Genomic DNA, 22,643 nt, shown 5'->3' on the forward strand with positions numbered 1-22,643 from the left:
CAGTTCGTCAAAGGTCAGCATGGAAGGGACTGTCTGTAAGAACACGGAAGCTGAACTTCTCTTGAGCCAGCTGAACTGGATGGCAGCCAATCTCTATCTCCAGCCTGGGCCCAAGGGGAGCTCCCTACAGTTCTGTGTGGCCCTGAATAAAGATGAAATTGCTCTGTATAAATAGGGTCTAGTTTAACCTTTTTAGGTGAACAGATCAGGGCAGGTTTCAGCAGGGGGTCAAGGGACAGAGGACAGAGAACCCAAACTATGATTTGCTGTGTCAGAAACTTACAGGCTTATTTGGAAAGACTGAAACTAAATAAAGACTTCTTATTGGCGTAGGACTAGAGTTGTGAAATATGGTCAAAGGGTTTTATGCAAGGATGCCTCCATATATGTATACATATACACACAGTCATAATGATAGAAAAGAGTAGAGAAAAATACAACACTTTAATTAAGAGAGAAAACTATTATTTTTCATAAATTGATAACATTTCTCATGTCAGCAATCTCTTTACACTAAAACATAGGAGTGGTGCTCCCAAGTTTTTGCCCCCTCCTCAAAATGAAAGGGAAAGTAAAATTCTTTTCACATAAATAAAATGTACATTTTTTTAAAGTGCATTAAACCAATGTGAAATGACTTATTCTAAAATGACATTTCTCTTTAATTGGGCTTTTCTTCAGATTTTCTGAGAGGAAAAGTTGCTGTTTAACCCCATGTGTTACTTCTCTTGCTTTCGTAAATTTTTTTTTCACATTCACTTTCTGGCAGAAGTAGTATTTTATTGTTCTGTGACAATCCAATGGCAATCCATTAGTTATCAGTTATTAGTAAGGTCATATTAACAAGGTAATTAGGTAATATTCGTAAGGTTGTAAGTTATAAGGCAATGTGTAAAATGGAAAAAGAGATATTTATGTTCAGAAATGCTAAACCTTTTGGTTCTTTGTATTTAGGTAATCTCAACCTATTTTCTGGAAATGTGCATTGAACCATAAGTGTGTTTTTCACAGAAGGAAGAATTCTGAGGACTGGGTCCAACTGGGAGGAATGTTACCCAAGGTGGCCTGGGACAAAAGAGTTGGATGGCGAGTCCCAATTTTCATCATCTTAGTTGCAAAGAGAAAAGGTCATGGCACAGAAGACAACCTTGTGCGTCAGTGGGCCAGGCAAATGCAGAGAAGCAAGTGGTGAAGCTAAAACCAGGGGAGTGAAGATCCGAACAGAGGTAGGCAGGTGCAGAGGATCGAGAGAAAAGGGTTCAATTCTGAAGCAACAAGTGTGAAGCCTTTGCCAGAGGTCCCCTTTTACTGTGGCTGTTGAGAGGTTCTGCTGCTAGGAGTAGCCCCCGGGCACTCCAGGCTAAACACTGCAGATCAATAGATATATCAAATTTATTTCTTCTCTCTCTTTTATATACTTTCTTTTCATGTCAGTGCTATGTGATTTTTTATCCTTTCATTCTTCCTTCCATGTTTTTAAGCTCCATTCTCTACAGCTCTAGGTTCCTTTGTATTTTTGTTTTGTTTTGTTTATGAGCTTTGTAAAAGCTAACACTTTTGCAGCTTCTTTTTTTTTCTTTGTTCATGTAGTCTGATCTGGAATCCAGAACTTTATGCTGGCCTGGATTTCTCAGGTCTCTAATCAACTCTGTGGAAAGTGGAATAACTTGGCAACAGACGTAATAATAATAATAATAATAATAATAATAATAATAAATAACAGTGAGCACAGAACTAAGACATGAGATTCAAAAATAAAAAGGAAAATGACAGAGTCATAGGCTTTCATCTGAAAATATCTATTCTAGCTGACTGAGAAGCACCCTTGCAAATCAGTTAATAACATCTCTCTATGTGGAGAAAAGCAAAATGATAGGGAAATTTTGCATTTAGTTGTAGTTTGCTTTGTGAACTACCTTCAGTTGAAATTCCACAAACAAACAAAACTTTGAAAATCCAAGATGAAAACAATGGATGCCACTAGTAAGATTTCCAAGTGTACTTTTAAAACACAGAGTAGATTTGTTTTTCTGGCACAAGTACTTCAGAGTTCTCACTTAATTCTACGCATTGTCATTTTGTAGCTGCCATTATGCATTCTCTTTTGCTGAACCTACATCTTGTCAACGAGGTATTTTAAAAAATACTTTTTGAAATCATCCACACCCTGAACAGCAGAACTGCTGTGTGTATACAAATGCTCTGGAAAGGCCCAAGTCAGGTATTGGGTGTAGGCACAGGACAAACCGCATGGTCTGCCTTGGCAGCCCTGTCCTCACCTGCAAGCTGCCCACACACACTCCCTTCCAAATGGTGCTCCTCTGATGCCAATTGGCTCTAGTTTGGGAGGAAGCCTATGAGAAGGGAGGCGGGGAGGTGATGTGGATAAATATTTTATAAACTAAACTTCAAGCTTAAAACTTGATTTACCCTTTCAACCAAATTCACATTGGAAGTCCCATCTCTCCTTAAAAATCTTGGAAACTGAAGAGTTAAAGGGGTATGGAAGCTGGTGTAGCCTGGGGCTGTCATCCAAGGCCAGCAGAAAAGGGAGCAGGAAGGGTTTGGTTCTGGCTAGGCTACAGACAGACCATCTGGATGCAGAGGAGACCTAGAACGCCAGAAACAGCTTTTCTTTTTGGTGTTAGGCTTCAGTGAGTTCAGCCTGGGGAGAGTCGTTTTGGTTTCTGACCCAAACTGAGAGTCTTCTTTGAACAGGAATTTTGAATTTTATATAAAACATTCATTACATACATTCTTTTGGTAAAGAAAGTCACAAAAAGCAATGTACACAATTAAACATATTTTAAAGGTATATAGACCAGATTCAGTAGACTTATCAATGCATAGAAACTATGCCTTTAAATAATGTCGCTAGGAATAGAAAAATATGGATAGGCTATCTGAAAAAAATTGTTTTTCATATTGTGCCACTCTGTGACTCTTATAAAGAATTATTTTATTGTTTGTTTTTAGTATAGTTCACTTGAAACAGCAAATTAACCACACAAAATTGCTTTTAGGTCTTTAAAATTACTATCTTTCTCCATTCTTGTTTTATATTCAATTATTACATGTGGCATAATGTTAGCATGGGCCAGCTGGAATTCCTTTCACAGGAAATTTTTCTTTACTAAAATTGAAGAAAAAAAAAAACCTGCAGGGAAATTGTAGCAACTTCCTACACTATATCACTCATGAACATACACTCTGTTTGGAAACCACCCTCTTTAAAAGATATAATCTATTCTTCCCTAGCTATAGCAGTTTGTGTTAGATTTGTATGTGTTATCTTTAACAATTAAAGGAAAAGGTGAATGTAAATTCACTCGAGCAAAACAAAGTAGGAAAGAGAATATTATCCTTAAGAGAATTCTTACCTTAAGGAAGAGAAAATGCACGTATCTTTTTGGGTGGGGAAGATTGAGGGGGTGGGAGGGCGGATTTTTTTTTTCCTCCAAGGCTCTAATTGCCACCTAGCAGCAGAAAAGGGAATTGCACACTTAACTTTGCACTTACTTCTAGAAAACATTGGTTTTAAAGGGCACATTACTTTTATTATGATCAATATCTAAGGAATGATTATTAGCCTACTGGTAAACTAGGGATTGAGTTCTTTACTCTCTTGTTGTGATGAAAGAAAAATACAACAAATGAAAATTTTCGGCTTATTTATAAGAATACTCTTTTTATCATAAAAATATCTCTGTTCTTTTGTTTCGCTATGGCTACCCTGGCCACCTCAGCAATAGGCCAAAGGAAAGAAATTATAAAGCCACCCTGACACTAAAAAAAAATGCTTGCTTTGGCCCATTAAAGGAAGAAATGCCTGTTTTTAACATAGAAAGCAGTTTCCCAAATAATCTCAGGATGTATTTCTACAAAAATGAGATCAGAATATATTTTAGTTTGCTAGGACAAAAGAGGTCGTTTATTTTGAAAATTAGAAGACATCTTTTTTTTTTTTAAGGATGAAATAATTTCCAGACCAAATGATTATTCAAATGTGTTAAAGAAGAGCATCCTTATTTCTAACTTCACCAACCATGTTTTTATTTTTGTAGCAGTCAGCCATACTGAATGCCAAAGCTTTAAAGGAAAATAGGTCTCTATTATTATGTTTCATAGATCTTGGCAGCTAAATAAAAATAACCAAAAAATTTCAAAAGAGATTAAAGCAGAATTAAATATTTAAAAGGACTTCAAAAATTAACAAGTTGAAAAAGAAGGTTCTTGGCCTAAAGAATAACTTAAGATACCAGACATGGGGGGTAGTGGGTTCACGGTACACTTCCAGTTTGCACTTATTATCTAGATAAATAACAGGCATCACTACTGTATTGATTATATATTATCACTAAGGCAATCATTAACATTTTGGAAGACCAATGTTGATTTAATAAATAATAATAATATTAATAGTTAATTAATGTTGAGAATTTATCATGTGCCAGGCAGTGTGCTAAGCAGTTTAAATGAGAAATTCACTTAGTCATCACAATAATCATAAAAGAGTCTAGCCAATATTATCTCTATTTTATAGGTTTATGCAACAACGTCAAGACAAAGATTCAGAGAGGCGAAATAAGTCATCAGAGGTCTCAGAGGTTATAAGCAGCTAAGCTTAAATACAAACCCAGTTCTTCTTAATACCCCAGTGCTCCAGCATTCAGTTCTTGAAACTCTTCCCTATCTACTCTCACTCTAGTCTCATGGCTCTAAATAACTTCTGTACGATGATGACACCCAATTTTTTATCTCCAGCTTGGATCTCTCCACTGAACTCCAACTCATATGCCAACTAACTACTCCAGATCTCCATTGGGATGTCTAGCAGACATCCCAAACTTGAAATATACAAAACCATATTCATCATCTTTCTCCCCAAACCTGCTCCTCCTATCTCTCCTTTGTCACAGTTCATTGCAGTGCCAATCTTCCATTTGCTCGGGCCAAAAACATGAGTCATTTTGAAATCTCTCTGTTACATGCCACATATAACCCATTAATAAAGCGCTATTGGTTTTGCCTTCAAAATATATCTAGAATCCAACTACTTTCTATCATCTCACCATTACAATTCTGGTCCAAGGCATTGTTATCTCTCACTTGGCTTACTGTGATAGCTTTGATCTTATCAGTGTGCTTGGCTGCAAACATTCTGCTCTCAACACAAGGGTCAGAATAATCCTTTAAAAATGTCAGTCATAACATTTCTCTATTTAAAACCTAGTAGCTTTCCGTCTCACTCAGAGTAAAAGTCCTGACTATGGCCCAAAGGCCCTATACTATCTGCAACCCCCATCCCATTTATTCTCTGATTTCATTCCGTAAGACTCATCCTCAGGAATTTTTCTCTGTTTTGTTTTAGTATTCTCAGCATCTTATTAATAGTATTCTCAGCATCTTATTAATAATGCTTGGCATACAGTAAGGTGATCAACAAATATTTGTTGAAAAAAAATGAGAAATATCTGACTCCAAAGCCTGTCCTTTTCATGATTCCCTGCTATGCATATATTGGTGGCTCTGAGTTGAACATAGCTGGCTGGACGCTTCAAAGTGGCTGTTATATCAAAGCCCCACTGTGAACCACCAGAAGAGACATTTAGTCTCTTGGGGTTTTAATGGCTTGAAGCTCTTTTTTTTTTTTTTTTTTTAATTATTAGCTTTCGGCTCCTTTAAGCATGATTTGGGGAGTTGGCTCAGGGTACACCTTGATTCTTAAGCAGTAGTTTTAAAATTGATCAATAAGGGCATTTTGTAGAAAGAATAGGCCATAAAAGCAGCACCACTTCTATCATTTAAAGGCCATTGTTAGTTACTTCAGGATTTAAAAAAAATAAATTTTAATAGCCAAGTTAAAATTTTCCCATGGACACGTAATATTCATTGTTACTCAACTACCTAGATGACATTCTGTGATAATTGCTTAATTTCTGGAAAAATATTTCTAAACAACTTAAATATGCCAGTGGCTTTTATACAACCCTCTCTTTTGCTCACACATACTGAGGGAGGGAAATTATATTATACGGTTTAGATACAACTCTAAATTGTTATTCTTCTAAATTAGTCTATGAATTCCAATCTGCTCTATTCCAAGCTTTAGCTATTAGAGAACAATTAGAGAACATTAGCTTCTGAATAACTAGCAAAAAAATAATAATAATTAGGTGGGAATGGATACAGACAAGGGTAGCTTTAGAGAGAGCTATCTAAAAGCTATCAAATGTCAGTTAAATAAATTAGGATATATTCATATGATAGAATATTTTACTGTATGTAGCCATTTAAAAGCATGAAGAAATGCTTATGATATAATATTTAAATTAAAAAGTAGGTTAAAAATAATCATATATGATTTGATACAATTTTTTGCGGCAGTTTATTTTGTTGAAATATTATTTCTATGCGTTTTCCTATCTCTCTGCTCCTTGACCCATTCAAGCAGGTATCCAGACCTCAGATTTTTGTAAGGCAAAAACAAAAGCTGCTTAGAAACAACGTAGGCTCTCCCTGTCTTTTGAAATGAGAAGGAGAGAGAGAGAGAAAGAGAGAGGAAAGAAGAAAGAAAGAGAGAAACGCCTTTGAGGGTGAGGTAGAAGAGAGATTCCTCAAGATTTAGAAGTCTGACAGCCATCAGTTGAGTGAACAGCTAAGACTGGTGTCTTGCTCCATGACAGCCCGAGTGGCACAACCTCAAAGAGCAAGGCTGCACCTGGGTTCAGGGGCTGCCAGATTGACTCACTTGATTCCGGATTCTTGAAATCCGGAAAGGGTGGTAAAAAAATACCGGAGTCATCAGACCTGAAGGGAAGATGGCACAAAAGGGAATCTCAGCAGTAAATCAATGTGTACAGATGACCAAATAATTTGAGATAATTATAGGTACTTCCATAATAATTAAGGCCCTAGAAACTTTGTAGAACTTCCTATATAAAAAGGAAATGCTCAATAATAGCTGAGATTGAATTTCCACAGCATGGCAGGATGTAAGCTCAAGGGTAGATTCAAGTTGATCTATAAAAATGTAGTACTTCTTTCTATGGAATGAGAGTGATACCCACCATATGTGTATGCACACACAGACAATGTATTACATACTATAAATTTTGGAAAATATATTCTCAGGATATTTTCCTACCTTCTTTAGGGAGACATTATTGTAGGAATAAAAATCACTAAAATTTTAACTGTGATTTTCTCTACTTTGTGGATGATAGAAGATTATTTTTCATATTGTCTGTATTTGAAAAAAAATTTAAATAAATGTGTATTCCTTTTATTATTGGAAAAAATTATAAGACCAACCGCAAACTGACTTTTTCTCTATATATTTAAGCAGGTAGAAAACAGGGAAGAGCACATATAATCGTAGGTTCTATTTTCCAGGTGTTTCAGACCTACCAATATTGTTCCTGTAAGAATAATATACACTAAACTTCAAGAAAAATAACATATTTTTCTCACATTAAAAAAAGTATGGTCTAGATTCTGCATCCTATAAAAATTTTAAATATCATTGTATCAGTCAGGGTCCCAGCAAGAAACAATTGGCACACTCATAAGGGGCAACGGAAGAGAGTGTAATCAGAATGTGGAAACAGCAAGAGACGATGCGGTACCACTGCCAACCTGGCACTAACATGGAGGGACAGAGGGTAATAAATATGCTGATCTCTATCTCCTATTGCCTTCTGAGCTCCTGTTAGTGCCCTCTGTCCGCTGAGCCCAACCACAAGCCAGAGAGGGAGGAACTTTGCAGATGTAATCCATAAAGGGTGAAGTAGAGCTATTGGGGCAACAGAGAATATCTAGCATGGTGGCATCCAAGTGCAAGCAAGTCCACAACTTACTATAAATATTTCCAAATTTAAAGATTTCTACTAGAGGAGTACTAGAAACACAAGAGTTTTGGACTTCAGTCTTTGGTACTATGCAATATACACATATAAGAGTATTAATTATACATACTTACCTGGCAGGGGAGACACCATGATCATGAAGGTGGTTTTCCCAGGGCGAGGCTTATCCATTGCACTCCAGATATGCTGACGCCTGTGATTTCCCCAAATGTGGGAAACTTTATTGCATAATTTGTGGTAGTGGGGGACTGCGTTTGCGCTCTCCCCAGAGAGTAAAAAAAAAAAAAAAAAAAAAAAAAAGAATATTAATTATTGTATTTTTATAATAGCAAAGACTTGGAAATAATCTACTTACTCATTACTAATTACTCAGTAAATTACCGTATTTCCACACAATGGAATACTATGCAATTATTGAAAACAACATAGATCACTACTTATGAACATGAAAAGATAGCCATAACTTTTTAAGTGTAGTATAAGACAGTTTAGTATAATCTTATTTGCAAAAAAAATTATATGTTTATATACATAGTTGTGAGGCATGTGTATAGATAGATATGTAGAACTTTCAAAATGTTTATGCACTATATAACAACTTTTTTTTTAAGATTTTTTTATTGGGAAAGGGGTACAGGACTTTATTGGGGAACAGTGTGTACTTCCAGGACTTTTTTTTTTTTCCAAGTCAAGTTGTTGTCCTTTCAGTCTTAGTTGTGGAGGGCGCAGCTCAGCTCCAGGTCCAGTTGCCATTGCTAGTTGCAGGGGGCGCAGCCCACCATCCCTTGCGGGAGTCGAACTGGCAACCTTGTGGTTGAGAGCCTGAGCTCCAACCAACTGAGCCATCCGGGAGGCAGCTCAGCTCGAGGTACCCTGTTCAATCTTTAGTTGCAGGGGGCAGAGCCCACCATCCCTTGCGGGACTCGAGGAATCGAGCTGGCAACCTTGTGGTTGAGAGCCCACTGGCCCATGTGGGAATCCAACCCACAGCCTTCGGAGTTAGGAGCATGGAGCTCCAACCACCTGAGCCACTGGGCCGGCCCCATAACAACTTTTAAATGAGCATGTATTTAATTATTGAACATTCATTATTCATTCAGCAAGATCTATTAGGCACTAAACTTCATGTACTAGAACCATCTATTAATTTAAATCTGTTAATTTAATCCACTAAATTAGGTGATTTTTAAAAAAATGACAACTAGTATTGGTGAATTTAAGGAGGGCACTCTCATATACTAGTGTTGAGATATAAACTGGTAAAACATTTCTGGAGGGTAATTTAGCAATTTTTATCAAATCCTTAAGAGTACCCACTTCATTTGACACAGCAATTCCATTTTTAGGAATTGCTGCTAAAGAAAGGAACACAGATGTATATATATATATATATATATATATATATATATATATATATATACACACACACACACACATATATATCAGGAAGCTTGGGAGAAGGGTCACCTAAATATTAAACAATAGGCATTTGGGTAAATAAAATATCACATGTTCATAAGGTGGAATACTAGAAAGCCGTTTTCAACCTGGAAAACGTCCAAAATATATGTGAAAAGGTTTTAAAAGCGTGCGATACTAAGTTGCTCTGAACCTGAGTAAATCACTCAAGTGATCTGAGTCTGTTACTTCATCTGCAAAGTTCAGGTCCTCACGGACACCTTCAACTCTTACCTGAGTCTAGGTACTCATTCTTCTTTGCAAAGAAAGTAAGTCCTCGTTGGCAGCCGGGAGATGTCAGGTTGGCGGCTGTGAGCAGAGCCGTCCTAAACTCCTTCATCTGGGGTTTTACTAACAGATGCTTCCAAAGTAGAAAATACGTCTTTCGGGAGAAAAGAAAAAGAATTGTTGTTCTCAGAGGCCCCATCTATTAGGAGCCGTGCTTAGTTTTGGGGACACAGGACACTGATGCCCTCCAAGAGCTCCTCGTCTGGTGGGGGGGCACCAAGTCGTCAATGACAACAGAGCCTCGACAGATGAGTCTCCAGGGAGGAGGGAAAGGCTTCCAAAGCAGAAACAAAAGCATGTATTCAAACGAGATGCTCGAGGAAGAGCATGGCTGACACTTGGAAACGGATCGTTACTTTTTGGCTTTTCTTGCGGCAGCCTCGTGCCTCCGTCACACAACGCCCCCAGTTTCTGGGGACGCCGAAAGAGAGGCTGAGCGACACACTCGATCACTCCGAGTGGCAGCTGTCGTCTCGAGCGATTTCAGGTGCGAAATTGGAGGGAATGTGCAACACACCCCTAATATCACTGAGGCTGTAAGAAGGGCGGCTTGGGAGAGGTCGCCCCTCGGCTCTTAGCTGCCGCGGACACTCCTGGGCCCAGGTTTCCGGCCAATCTCGGTTCCACCCTCTTCCGAGGCCCCGCCCATCGCCAGCGGCTGAGAGTTCGGAGGGCCGGGAAGCCTGGGCGGAATATCGATATCTCTGGAATAGACTGCTCTACCCTGCGCCGCCGCCGCCGCCGTCAAAACCCCGCAGGCTTCTCAGCAGATCGCCGAGAGGAGGTTTCGGTAGCGCTCCTTGATCCGCGGCTTTGCTGGAGGCTGCAGCCAGGCCCGCGAAGGAATCATGGTGCGTTGGGTTCCAAGCTCAGGCTGGGTTGGGGCAGAGGTCCGCTAACTGGCGGATGGTGAGCCCGGTCCCCTGTCATCCTTAGGGCGGCCCGGGGCCGTGGGGCATGGAAACCTCAGCCGACGGGAGGGTTCGGGCAGTGATTCAGCATCTCCGGCCTAGCCGGGAGAGGAGCGGTCGGTAGTCAATGCGGCCCTTTTCCGGGGTTTGTTTCGCTTTCTGCCGGGCCTCGGACTCTACTTCCGTCAGCCAGCCGAGTTCTCCCCTTCGGTGGGGTAGATTCCGAGCGGTCCTGAGTGGGCCCTCGTGCTCCGTCGGGGAGAGAGAGGAGAAACCGGGGGCTTGACTCGGAGGCCTCCCGTACTGCCAGGGTCTGACCCCAGGGTTCGGGTGCCTGTGCGTCGTCCGTGTCCCTAGTGGGCCCGTGCCATTTCCCTCTCGCCTAGCGTTCGCTCAGAAAAGGCCCTTTTCAATCACTTTGTCCGCTCCCCGAGTTTTACAGATAAGTAAACCCCGGCCGAGAGGAGAAGTGATGTCACCCGGATCCCAACACGCGTGTCAGGGTTCCCGGGTCTCTGCCTGCCATTCCAGCACCCAGCTTCCCCGCCCTCGTGGTTATGCTCCCAAGGACTGTTCTGGTAGACTTGTTGGAAGACTGTCATTACGGCAGCAAAGGCTCGGCCTCGGTAGCTGTGTGTGTCCATCTCTAACTGCCTGGGGACATGTGTGTGTTTATTCGTTCAGTTGGAACGTCTGCACGTACACGGCGCTGTTTTAAGTGCAGTGAGGGGTCAGCGGTAAATCAGTCCGGTGCTCAGTCGTAATGTAAGGTACACAGGGGCGTGCAGGCAAATAACTGGTGGGAGTACATACTGGGGAGATTTTGGAAAAGATGGAGAAGACCACGAGATAGACGTTGGAGCGAGTTGAAAGAAAAGGAATGCTTTGGACCATTTATTAGGGCCTGGTGTGAGGGAGGAGCTTTGGCCAAGAGCAGTTGACAGATAGGACCTTCAGTGACTGACTGAACCCAAGGGGTGGAACTGGAAGTTGGGAAAATAGGTCCCGGAGAGATCTGCTCTCCCTCTCCCGCCCTCGCGCACGGTACACGGGGAATTGGCTTGCAACCGAGTAAGTAACACGGTAGTAATCTTACAGTGAAATTGTGTTAACGTCAGTGTGTTAACCTTGAATGGAAACGTTTGGGAAAACATCTTTCTTAATGTTAGAGCTTGTTAAGAGTTGGGATTTTTAATGTTCTTATATTAATAAGTCTGTTTTCTTTTACTTTCAGTTTCGCAACCAGTATGACAATGATGTCACTGTTTGGAGCCCTCAGGTAAAGTAATGTTTTATGCTATTTCGATGGAGTGGCTTTTGGTGACCGCAGTATGTTAGAAACTCATAAGGTAGTAAGTAGGCTGTGAGAAGATGGAATCGAATCATTTTAGACATTCTTGGAACCTAACTTTATCGTTTAAAGTAAGTTTCGTGGTTTAAAAACAAAAAATCATTTGAGATTTAACTATGCTCACCTACTATGAGATTTGGGAACTCTACATTAAATTTAAATTTATCAGAGGGTCTTGTAAGATGACTCTAAGCTGTGCTGGTTTTTCTTCTTTAGGGCAGGATTCATCAAATTGAATATGCAATGGAAGCTGTCAAACAAGGTTCAGCCACAGTTGGTCTGAAATCCAAAACCCATGCAGTGTTGGTTGCACTGAAGGTAAATAAAGCTATTAAGTAGATCTTCCTCCTTTGGAAAACAGAACTGTCAAACACAAGTTTCACTGTATAGATAAGAAAATTGTAAACTTGCTTTTATGTCTTATAATATCTCCATTTAGAGAGCACAGTCAGAACTTGCGGCTCATCAGAAAAAAATTCTCCATGTTGACAACCATATTGGTATCTCAATTGCGGGACTTACTGCTGATGCTAGACTGTTATGGTGAGTGTGATCATGAAAAACAAAAGAAACATCCCTTTTGGTTCATAATTGTTTCCATTTCTAGAAAAGATCCGGGTAAGGTATTTTAGGAAGTTGTCTACCAGAGTGTGTTTAAGATTGTGAATACCTTGGTGGATTTAGGCTCAGTTACTAAGTATTCCATTTCTTGACCCCTGTAATAGTAACCAATAGAATTAACCATATTAACACTTTTGAGAAGTCACTGAATAATGTGATATTAGTTAACTCAGTATATATAGCTTGAGATAATGTTATGTCTAAGAAGAGCCTGACAACTTGTATCTGGTTTCTAAGGATCAGCCGAACTACCCCTGCTTTCTTTAATATGCTAGCATTTGTTTTTGCAAAGCTCAATTCTGTATATTGCAGGGTATATGAAGGTGAATCAGACATAGATCCTGTCTTCCAGGAATTTAAAATCTAGTAGTATGCCTATAATACAAAGTAGGAAGTGGAAAGTGACAGGTAGATTTCTGTGAGAGTCCAGAGGATATAGAAATTATTTCTAGTTCAGAGGAATTGTGTGAATGAATAGCTAGGGCTTTGAAGTCACACAGATTGAGTTTAGTTCCCACCTTTACCACTTAGTATCTGAGATTGGGCTAGTTACTTAAACTCTCAATTTTTTTTTAGTATTTTTTCTTTCAAGGTTATTGTTCAATAGACTAACATGTAGTACACTTAACACCGTGGTTTCAGGTAATTTGTGAGTGTGTGTATTGGGAGATGGGAGGTAGTGAGCCAAAACTAATCTCTTAAGTCAGATTTAATTAGGGAAGAAAGAATATAACCACTGAGGCAAACAGTAATGCTAATGTTTATGATTTTCAAATTACCCAGCGAGCCCTTGCCTTCCTAGGCCAGCAATATAGTGACAGCATTATTGGTTTCTGTCAGTTCTTGAAGTGTAAAATAGATTGCATTATCAAACATTTTATTTAACCCAATCTATCTAAAATACTGCTATGTCAACACGTAATCAACGTAAAAACTATTAATGAGATGTTTTATATTGTTTTTTAAACCGAGCCTCTGAAATTTCATATGTATTTTGCACTTACCATACATCTCAATTTAGACTAGCCACTTTTCTCTTGCTCAGCCTTCTCTATTCTACAAACTGCTGTGAGACAAAGGTTTTCTTAGAACTAAGGAATATTTTAGTTTTGTTTGTTTTTTTAATCTCATGTGACCCCAGAGTTTGAACAAAAATGTATCCTTCGTGTCTTGCTGATTACTGTATATGAACGCAATCCATATAAATGTCTGGCAGGAAGCAAACTATTTAGATATGAATAACTGTGATTTGAAATTACTAATTTTTTTGGTTTCTTTTTTAGTAATTTTATGCGCCAGGAGTGTTTGGATTCCAGATTTGTATTTGACAGACCTCTTCCTGTGTCTCGTCTTGTAGCTCTTATCGGAAGCAGTATCCTTTTTATGTCAGCGTTTTGGTCGTGAACTTTAGAGGATTTTGATATTTAATTCTTACATTAGTTATTAGTAAGTTATAGGTAAGACTGTGAAAAAAGGGTACTTTTCAATAACAGAATGTTTAAAATTTAGGAGAGTTGTGGGAAGTTTTACCAGTTAGAATGTGTTCTAAATAAGTAATTGGTTTGCTCTTTCATCAGCTCTTATAAGCAATTGAAATTTTTCAGACACAGATAAGCTCAATTTTAAGAAAACTGTCCAAGCATCATTTTTAGAGGAGATTTAAAGTTTTTTATTGGTGGTTCTAGACATCGCAAAAAATTTTTGACCTCTTATATCCAAAATGAATGAGGTTCTCTCCATGGGAGAACATTTTGCTAGCATTGGTTCTTGGTTTGGTCGATAACTCAACATTTTTTAATACTAGACCAAAGAAATATTGCTCTGTTTTGTCATCTTCCTATGGTAGATTATGCAGCAATTAAGAAACCAGAGCTCTTTGTTAATAATATTTAATTTGAAAATAAAGGTAGTATTTTATTCCTCGTAAGAACAGGCTCTTTAACCAGTTTAAGAGACACAGATACCAACGCAAAGATATGGCCGGAGACCATATGGTGTTGGGCTGCTTATTGCTGGTTATGATGTAAGTTCATGGAGTATTATTATATTTTAATGATTTTTTTTTAAACTGACTAGCAATATTCTAGTTTTTAGCTCAACCAAAGTCAAGAATTATGTAGTGTATTTTTTTTCTATTTGTAGGATATGGGCCCTCATATTTTCCAAACCTGCCCATCTGCTAACTATTTTGACTGCAGAGCTATGTCCATTGGCGCCCGTTCTCAATCAGCTCGTACTTACTTGGAGAGACATATGTCTGAGTTTATGGATTGTAAGTGATTTTCTTTTTTTGCCCCCTCCACTCTTTACATAGTGAATTAGTATAGTACCCTAAATGAAGAAAACTATCAACCTTTCAGAAAGACTTTAAAAAATTAAGCTCATGAAATGTTTATTATTTCTATTACATATACTAGCTTTTACCCCTTCTGACTACCACAGTAGTTTCAGTAGAACTTTTTCAGAATACAAGTATGTGTCCCGAACCTTGCAGATTCTTGGTTCAGTTGGTGTGAAGTGTGCCTCAGCCAGAGTTGAGAAGCACTGTACCTGCTACCAATTTTAAGTTCAGTTTACAATTTTTCATTTTCTATGATTCCATTCTTTTTGCTGTAGACATTTTTACATTTACTAATCCATAAACAAGTAAAAAGTCTGTAGCTGTGGAAAAGAAAGGAAAAGATGTAAGATGTGATCATAGGGCAGGTTTTTAAGTGTTTTGCTTAGGCAAGGATCTTGAGTTTTAACACATGCTTTTTAAATCATCTGTTGCGGTGATTATGTGTTTTTCCCCCCTTCATTCTATTGTGGTATGTTGCATAGATCGACTTTTGATGTTAAACTAGCTTTGCATTCCTGGGATAAATCCTTCTTGATCATAGTATATAACAGAAATTATATGTATAAATGTTTATATAAACATAAATGTTGCTGGATTCAGTTTGCTGGTGTTTTGTTGAATTTTTTTGTGTATATAGTCATAAGGCATGTTGATCCATAGTTTTATTTTCTTGTGATATCTCTGTCTAGTGTTGTTATCAGGGTAATACTGGCCACATAGAGTTAGAGACTCTTTTTATAAAAAGCGAATATAGCAACTAGAATTCCACAATACATTCTATAAAACTTTGAGCTGTATCTTTATGAATCAGAATTTTAATTTAACTTAAGAAAATGTCAAATTTAGTAACAAAAATTATGTGTCCTGTCATTAAATAAAATAACACTCAGCTGTGTTATTATTAGAAGAAGATTATAGGGCTAACCATTAAACTTTTGGCTGTTTTTATTGTGATATATTTAGTATGTGACTAAAACCATGATGTTAGGCTATAGGCCCAACAGACAAAAGAAGCCTAGCGTGAAGATGAAATTAAGAAATAATTGTTAAACTTATTACACATAGGTAACTTGAATGAACTGGTTAAGCATGGTCTGCGTGCCTTACGAGAGACACTTCCTGCAGAACAGGACTTAACTACAAAGGTAAAAATCACGTTTTTCAATTGTAGATATTAACAATACAATTTAATCATTTATTGCATAAATGTAAGTAATAGAAAAGTATATGCTTATAGTTCTTTCATTTGGGAGATAGTTGCCTTGGCTTATTCTTTCTCTTTAAGCTATTCACTAAGTGATCGGATTTTGAAACAATTTGTAAACATTTCTTTTTGGTATAAAGCTATAAAACCAGTTAAGTCTGATGTAGGATATCCTTTATTTCATCAGCAGATAAGAATCTCTTCATATTCTTAATTCAGTTGACAAATATATGTATAGAGTACCTACCAGATGCGGGCACTAAGCACTGAGAATATAGTAAACACAATAAACATGTTGGCCTTTATGGTACATACATCCAAGTGTGGGGAGACAAACAGTGTGCCCATAAGTAAATTATGTAGTATAGTAGAACGTGATAAATGCTATAGAAGCAATAAAGCAGGTTAGAGAGGGACCAATTGGGTATAGAAAGGTGGTATGGTAGGTATAATGGAAAAATAGGGTGGTCAAGGATGACCTAAGAAAGTAGAATTTGAGGAAAAGAGCTAAAGGAGGTGAGTGAATGAGCCATGCAGATGCCTAGAGAAAGATTATTCCAGGGAATACAAGTGCAAGGGCCTTGGGGTCCAGAATGTTTCTAGTATTTGAGACAAAGAGGCTAGTACTGTTAGAGTCAGTGCTCAAGAGGAAGATAGGGAAGGAAATCAGAGAGGTAATGGAGGCCAGCTTGTGGTCTCCTATAAATCATGGGAGGTATTTTGGATTTTACTCTGAGTGGGCTCTTAGAATTTGAGCAGAAGAATACTTGATTTGATTTAGGTTTTAAGAGTCACTCTGATTGCCATTTAGAGAACAGATTGTAATGGGTGGAAATAGTTTTAAGATTGTTACAGTAATTCAAATGAGAGATTGTGGTGGATTAGAACAATTGTAGATGATTAGAAGGGGTTCGGTTTTGCGTATGGTTTGAAATTAGAGCTGAAAAGGTTTGCTAACAAATTGGCTGTGGGAGTATGAGATGAAAAAAAAAGGATGTCTTCAAAGTTTTTGGCCTGACTAAAAAAAGAGATTTATGATAGAACAGGTTTTGGGGTAGGATTTGTGAAGGAAGACCAGGCAGTTAGTTTAGGACATAAAATTTGAAATGCCTATTGTTTGACCATTTGGCAGTATAGCCTAAGCAGTTATCAGATATGTACCCCTTGGAGTTTGGTGGAGAATGGTCTAGCCTAGAGTTATAAATTTTGGAGTCTTTATGCAGAAATGGCTTTTAGAAAGAAACTGGACTGGATGAGATTGCTAAAGGAATCGAATATACAAGAGGTTTAAAGACTTGGCCAAGGGCACTCTAACCTTTAGAGATTGGGAGCTGAGTAGGTATCAGCAAAAAGGACTGAGAAAGATGGCCCAAGAGGTAGGAGGAAAACTTGGAAAATGAAGTATCCTTAAAAGCAAATGAAGAAAGTATTTCAAGAAGGGAATGAAAAATTACTAATCGATCAAGAAAGATATGGATTGAGAATTAACCATTAGATTAGTAATGGTGTCACTGGGGACTTGACTAAATAGTCATAATGGATTATTGGGGCAAAAACCTGATAGGAATGGAATCAGGAAAGAATGGGAGAAGAGGAATTGGATACAGCTCCTTGGAGGATATATAGATAAAATGTTGTGGGTCTAGAGAAATGGGGTAATGGCTGGAAGAGAGTGTAGTGAAAAAAGGGTTTTTTGTTACTTTGTTTTTTTAAGATGGGAGAAATTATAGCAAGTGTGCTGTATGGTTATGAAAATAAAGGGAAACATATATGTAGGAGAAATAAAAGTTGCTAGACCAATTTCTTTGAACATTACACAGGTGGAAAGGTCGGCCTCACAGAAGTTGGACTGTTCATTCATAGTAACAGGAAGGGAGAGAATGTAGGGACACAGATACAAAAAAGTGGATACTGTGGGAGGTCTGAACATTCTTTTCTTAATTTGCTTCTATTTTCTCAGAGAAATCAGAGCAAGATTTTAAGCTGCAAGGAGAATGGAGAATAGTACAGTTGTCCAGGAGAGGGGGAGAATGAATGATCTAGGGACCTGTATAGTACAATGTAGGAATCACTAAAAGCCTCTTTGAAGTTACTGATCATTAATTAAAGTGAGATCAGTCAGCATATTATAAATACATTTTGTTATAGTGGTTGGATAATTATTCGATGCGTATGTTCTTCACATAGGCTTTATAACCTGCATAATCTTCTAAACAAGTTTTCCTTTTGTAAAAATAATATTCTTTAAAAAATTAGGAAAGTACATTAATATTTTTTAAAATTTGTTTAAAGTACCTATTATGGTATCACAATGACTGTCTTTTAAAAGCTGCATATACATACACAGTTGACTCTTAACATTTACAATTTGGAAAAGTTTGTTCAAGTTTCTGGTTTCCTGATTTCAGAATTTTACTGAATCATAGAAAATGGGCTATATATCCTCATGCCTAAAATTTTCACTAAAATTTAATTTTACAGTAGTTATTTTGCACTGGTTAGCATTCACTGAACATTTTAAGTATTGTTCTTTAATTTTCCAATGTAAAACATAGTTTCAAGTCCTCACTAAATTCAACACATTAGAACCCCAAACTTCTGTTTCTTTATTAAGAACCATCATATCTTAGTCAATAAATAAATTTGATTGTTTCTTAGGAGTTAGGCTTAGTTTCTAACTAAGTGGTTTGTTCCCTCCCACTGGTCTGCAGCACATTCCCATTATGAGACAATTTGCAAATTTTCTAGGTGACTTAGATCTTTGTTTGGGGTTACTCATGATTATCACAAGTGAATATTTAAATATGTAAATTACAAGGGCTTACTAGTTTTCTTCTTTTTAACCTACACTTAAGTGTTTTTAAGTCTTATTCAAATGCTATATAAATTTTCATTCTGCTTTTTTCACCCAGCATTTTATCATAAGCATTTTTCAACCTAAATTCTCTTGATTTTTTTTTTTTTTTTTACCTTTTTTTCCCCCCTCAGAATGTTTCCATTGGAATTGTTGGTAAAGACTTGGAGTTTACAATATATGATGATGATGATGTGTCTCCATTCCTGGAAGGTCTTGAAGAAAGGCCACAGAGAAAAGCACAGGTATATAACTAATCATAACACAAGAGGCTTTATTCTATAGTAAACCACTATTCCTACTACAACTGTAAATCTGCCATTTTTGTCTTATTGATAAGCTCATAATTCAAATAGCAGTAGGAAAACTAAGCTGAGTAAAGGAAAATACTGAGGGGGCAGTGGTCTCCATAAACACAAAAAGAGTTGATGATTTAGTTATCTGTCTCTCTCACAATTCTGTGGGTTGACTGGGGCTCAGCTGATGATTTTTTTGCTGGTCTCACTTGAGTCTCCAAAACATTGCTGTCATTGAGGGGATGGGGCTAGAACATCCAAGATGGCTTTACTCACATGTCATCTTTACTCACTTTCTAGGTATCTTAGAGAGACAACTATAAGACTGGGACCTCTGCTAGGATGGCTGAGCCTCTGTCCATGTAGTCTCAGGGCCTCTCCTTCACCAGGGTCTCTCTAACAGTGTAGCAGCTCAGAGCTTGCAAACGTTCAAAAGCTTAAAAGTGAAAGCTGCCAGGTATTCTTAAGGCTAGGGCTCAATACTGGCACAGCACCGCTTCTGCACATTCTGTTGGCTAAAGTAAGTCATAGGGCCAGCCAGGAGTCTATAGGAGTGGGACTGAGAGAAAGTTCACTGGGACCAGCTTTGGAAACTTAAGTTGGTTCTTCACAAATACTGAGAAAAGGGTCGAGAAGTATTGGTGAATCCCAAGTTAAATACTGATTTTTTTATATTGGATATTTAGAATATACATTTGCTATTTATAGACGCTTATTCAATAGCTGTGTAATTGGAAATGCCCTGTACAGAAATTTTTTCTACATGAATTTCTTTTCAATTTGAAAAGGATATTGTTGGTACTATTTGGAGGAGCAAGATTTGCATTATTTAAACCATAGTTAGTAAGAACCATCACTTTTGGGAAGAATGCAGTGGAGTGCCACACAAGTGGTTTGTTTGGTCATATTTTTGCTGTGTTTATTAGTGCTAAAGAGGAAAAGGATGTCTAAAATGTGCCGATTGTATTTTAAGGCTAGTAGTGATAATAAAAGGAAGACCATTTATTCTTGTGCAAGACAGTGTGATAAAATGCTAGAATTGTTCAATGACGCTTAGGTTTTCAGAACTATAAAATTATATCTATTTAAAAAAAACTGTTTAGAAATTTCAACAGGACAGTGAACTAAAACAGTATTCAAAGTATCACCTAGCTCCTTTTTCTCATAAATTTGTTTATGACGTAGTATCACCCATTTTCTTTTTTCTTTCCCTCTTAAGCCTGCTCAACCTGCTGATGAACCTGCAGAAAAGGCTGATGAACCAATGGAGCATTAAGTGATAAACCAATCTATATGTGTATTATCAAATATGTAAGAATGCAAGAACATGTACCGTTGGCAGTAATCTATACTTTGAACCAAAAGATGTAGTGGTGAAGTGGTATGTTTTAGGCATCAGTCCAGGTGTGAATTTTTTCCAAGCACCTTCACTGTAAACCATATATTGTGACGCATTTTTCTTTGAAGAGGGGTCTATATAATCATTTTCTAGAAAGTATAGTTATCTGTACTAATGTTTTTATATAAAGAATATAGTGTCTTCGTGGTTTTAAAGACAACTGTGAAATAAAATTGTTTCACCTGGTGGGGTATTGAGTTTTTGATTGTTTTTTTTAAGTAGCCTCCACTATATAAATAGTCTGGGATTACTACTGGTCATTTGCCATGTTTGTCAAATTGCCTCATTTTTATTGATGGGGAAAAATAATAACTTACCTATCACAGCCTTATACTAGTTCCCCGTGTATGGACTGGCTGCATGAGAATTCATGGAGATTTGGCTCAGAATACAAATTTCAGGATTCAGCTTTGGAGATTATGATAAAACGTAAGAAACCACCACTTCAAGCAATAGTAGTAGCAAGATTATTAACATGTAAATTGTTTTTCTTTCCGACCAGCAGATGGCAGCATTGATAGCTCTGCTCTCAGTGTACGGAACTTTTGCAGAAATAACAAAAGGGAAATTTTAATCTGAAACCATCATTTCCTCTTATCCTGCTCAACCAAACTCCAGCCTAATATTGAGGCTGCCTTCCATTATTCCTGTGAGCTGTGTACCGAGATACTGCAGAACAATTTTTTTTCCTCTAACAGCACAAATTTCTTTTTATTGTTTGCAGAACAAGTTTTATCTTAGACCATGCAAAATGAAATTAAAGGAAATCTGACTTAAAAAACAAAAGCAATAATCCAAAATTTTGCTGCTAAGAAGCCTTAGAGGAGTTATGAATATAACGAATATATTCGTATCTTTCTGGAGAGGAGCAGTTCATTTAAAGATTGGGAACTTGGATTTTAGACCTAAATCTGCTAATTAGTTGCTATTGGCTTTAGGCAAGTTATACTTAGCCTTATTTTAAGGAAATCCATCAGAGAATTATTCTGAGTGTTAAATGGGACAGTTTATGTGAAAACACCTTGTATACTCAATATTTCATAAAATGTTCATTTAATTTCTTTTCTAGATTGCTCAAAACTTGAAAAGCATTCTTAGGTTCCAAGGTTTAAATCTCTTAACTTCTTGAGGGGAGAGTGATAAGAGAAACTGGCAACATTGTTGAGAGAAAAACCTGACTAAATACAGGAATATGTGAAATGTTAGTCTCCACTTTGGAGTAGCCTCAAGAGTCAGCTATTTGAATTTGGGACAAGGCCACAAGTACCATGTGGCCATTTAACTGACAATGATGTTGCATCAAGCACATGTAACTTTCACAAACAAAATAAAACTGAATGAGGGAGCCCTCCCGCCTGCCTTCGGACTCAATGGGGGTATAGTCTGGTAGAGACAACATAAGAGAGAAATTTCATAATCTGCTCTTTCCTCAGGCAGGCCTCTTCCCCTGTGCCTGTCACAGTGTGAGCCTTTGTCTTTGTTAAGTGATTCTATTGTTTAAAGATTTTGTGTGTGCATGTATAATTTTTGTACACTGTTCCCTAAATGTAAACCAAATTTGGCTGGCACTCGGCTGAAAAAAAAATGATCCATATTGTACTTTGGAAGCAATTTAGTAATTTTTTTCAACATGTGATTTTAGTCTTCTACACTGACTTTAGAACTTAAAATTTTCCTCACCCCGATAAGATTCAGCCCCATTGTACAGAGTTCATTGTGATGCCTTTTTATGTCAGTTTATCTAGTTATACTCAATTATTCCATTTAGTCTGTTAATTATAAACAAAATTGCTAATGTCCTCTCATAAAACCTATCACTTTTGTTGCCACGCAGCAGCCTACCCATCTGTCTCCTTGTACCTGCCCCTAAAGAAAGGAGAGTCTGTGAGACGGATCCTTTCAGAGACTTTGCTTCCCCTTTGTGTTTGCACCTTATGTCTCCCTGTTTGGCCCCAGAAAGATGGCTGGTCAGCCAATGACGAGTAAGATTCCCCATGGGGGTGGGGGGGAACAACTCAAGCCAGGTGCAGTCGAGTGTGGACCAACAGGAGA

At 37.7% G+C, this 22,643-nt stretch overlaps 1 protein-coding gene and 1 long non-coding RNA gene across 2 annotated transcripts in view; one reads left to right on the forward strand and one right to left on the reverse strand.

Annotated features, from left to right (window-relative positions):
• LOC308503029 overlaps positions 1–10,215 on the reverse strand; it is a 36,766-nt gene extending 26,551 nt beyond the window's left edge. Inside the window, exons 1-2 of the long non-coding RNA XR_013994123.1 lie at positions 9,561–10,215; positions 7,982–8,129 (exon numbers count right to left, since the gene is read on the reverse strand). This is a non-coding gene — a long non-coding RNA (uncharacterized lncRNA). The remainder of the gene's footprint in view (positions 1–7,981; positions 8,130–9,560) is intronic.
• PSMA1 (proteasome 20S subunit alpha 1) lies at positions 9,932–20,777 on the forward strand. Its single transcript, XM_081061753.1, has 10 exons — positions 9,932–10,465; positions 11,760–11,804; positions 12,093–12,194; positions 12,316–12,419; positions 13,781–13,869; positions 14,450–14,520; positions 14,640–14,769; positions 15,904–15,983; positions 19,031–19,141; positions 20,412–20,777. The coding sequence occupies exons 1-10, from the start codon at positions 10,463–10,465 to the stop codon at positions 20,466–20,468; spliced, it is 792 nt and encodes a 263-aa protein (XP_080917879.1). The 5' UTR covers positions 9,932–10,462; the 3' UTR covers positions 20,469–20,777.
• Positions 20,778–22,643: the final 1,866 nt, after the last annotated feature.

This window comes from Rhinolophus hipposideros, assembly GCF_964194185.1.
Source record: "Rhinolophus hipposideros genome assembly, chromosome: 10".
NCBI classification, from domain to species: domain Eukaryota; kingdom Metazoa; phylum Chordata; class Mammalia; order Chiroptera; family Rhinolophidae; genus Rhinolophus; species Rhinolophus hipposideros.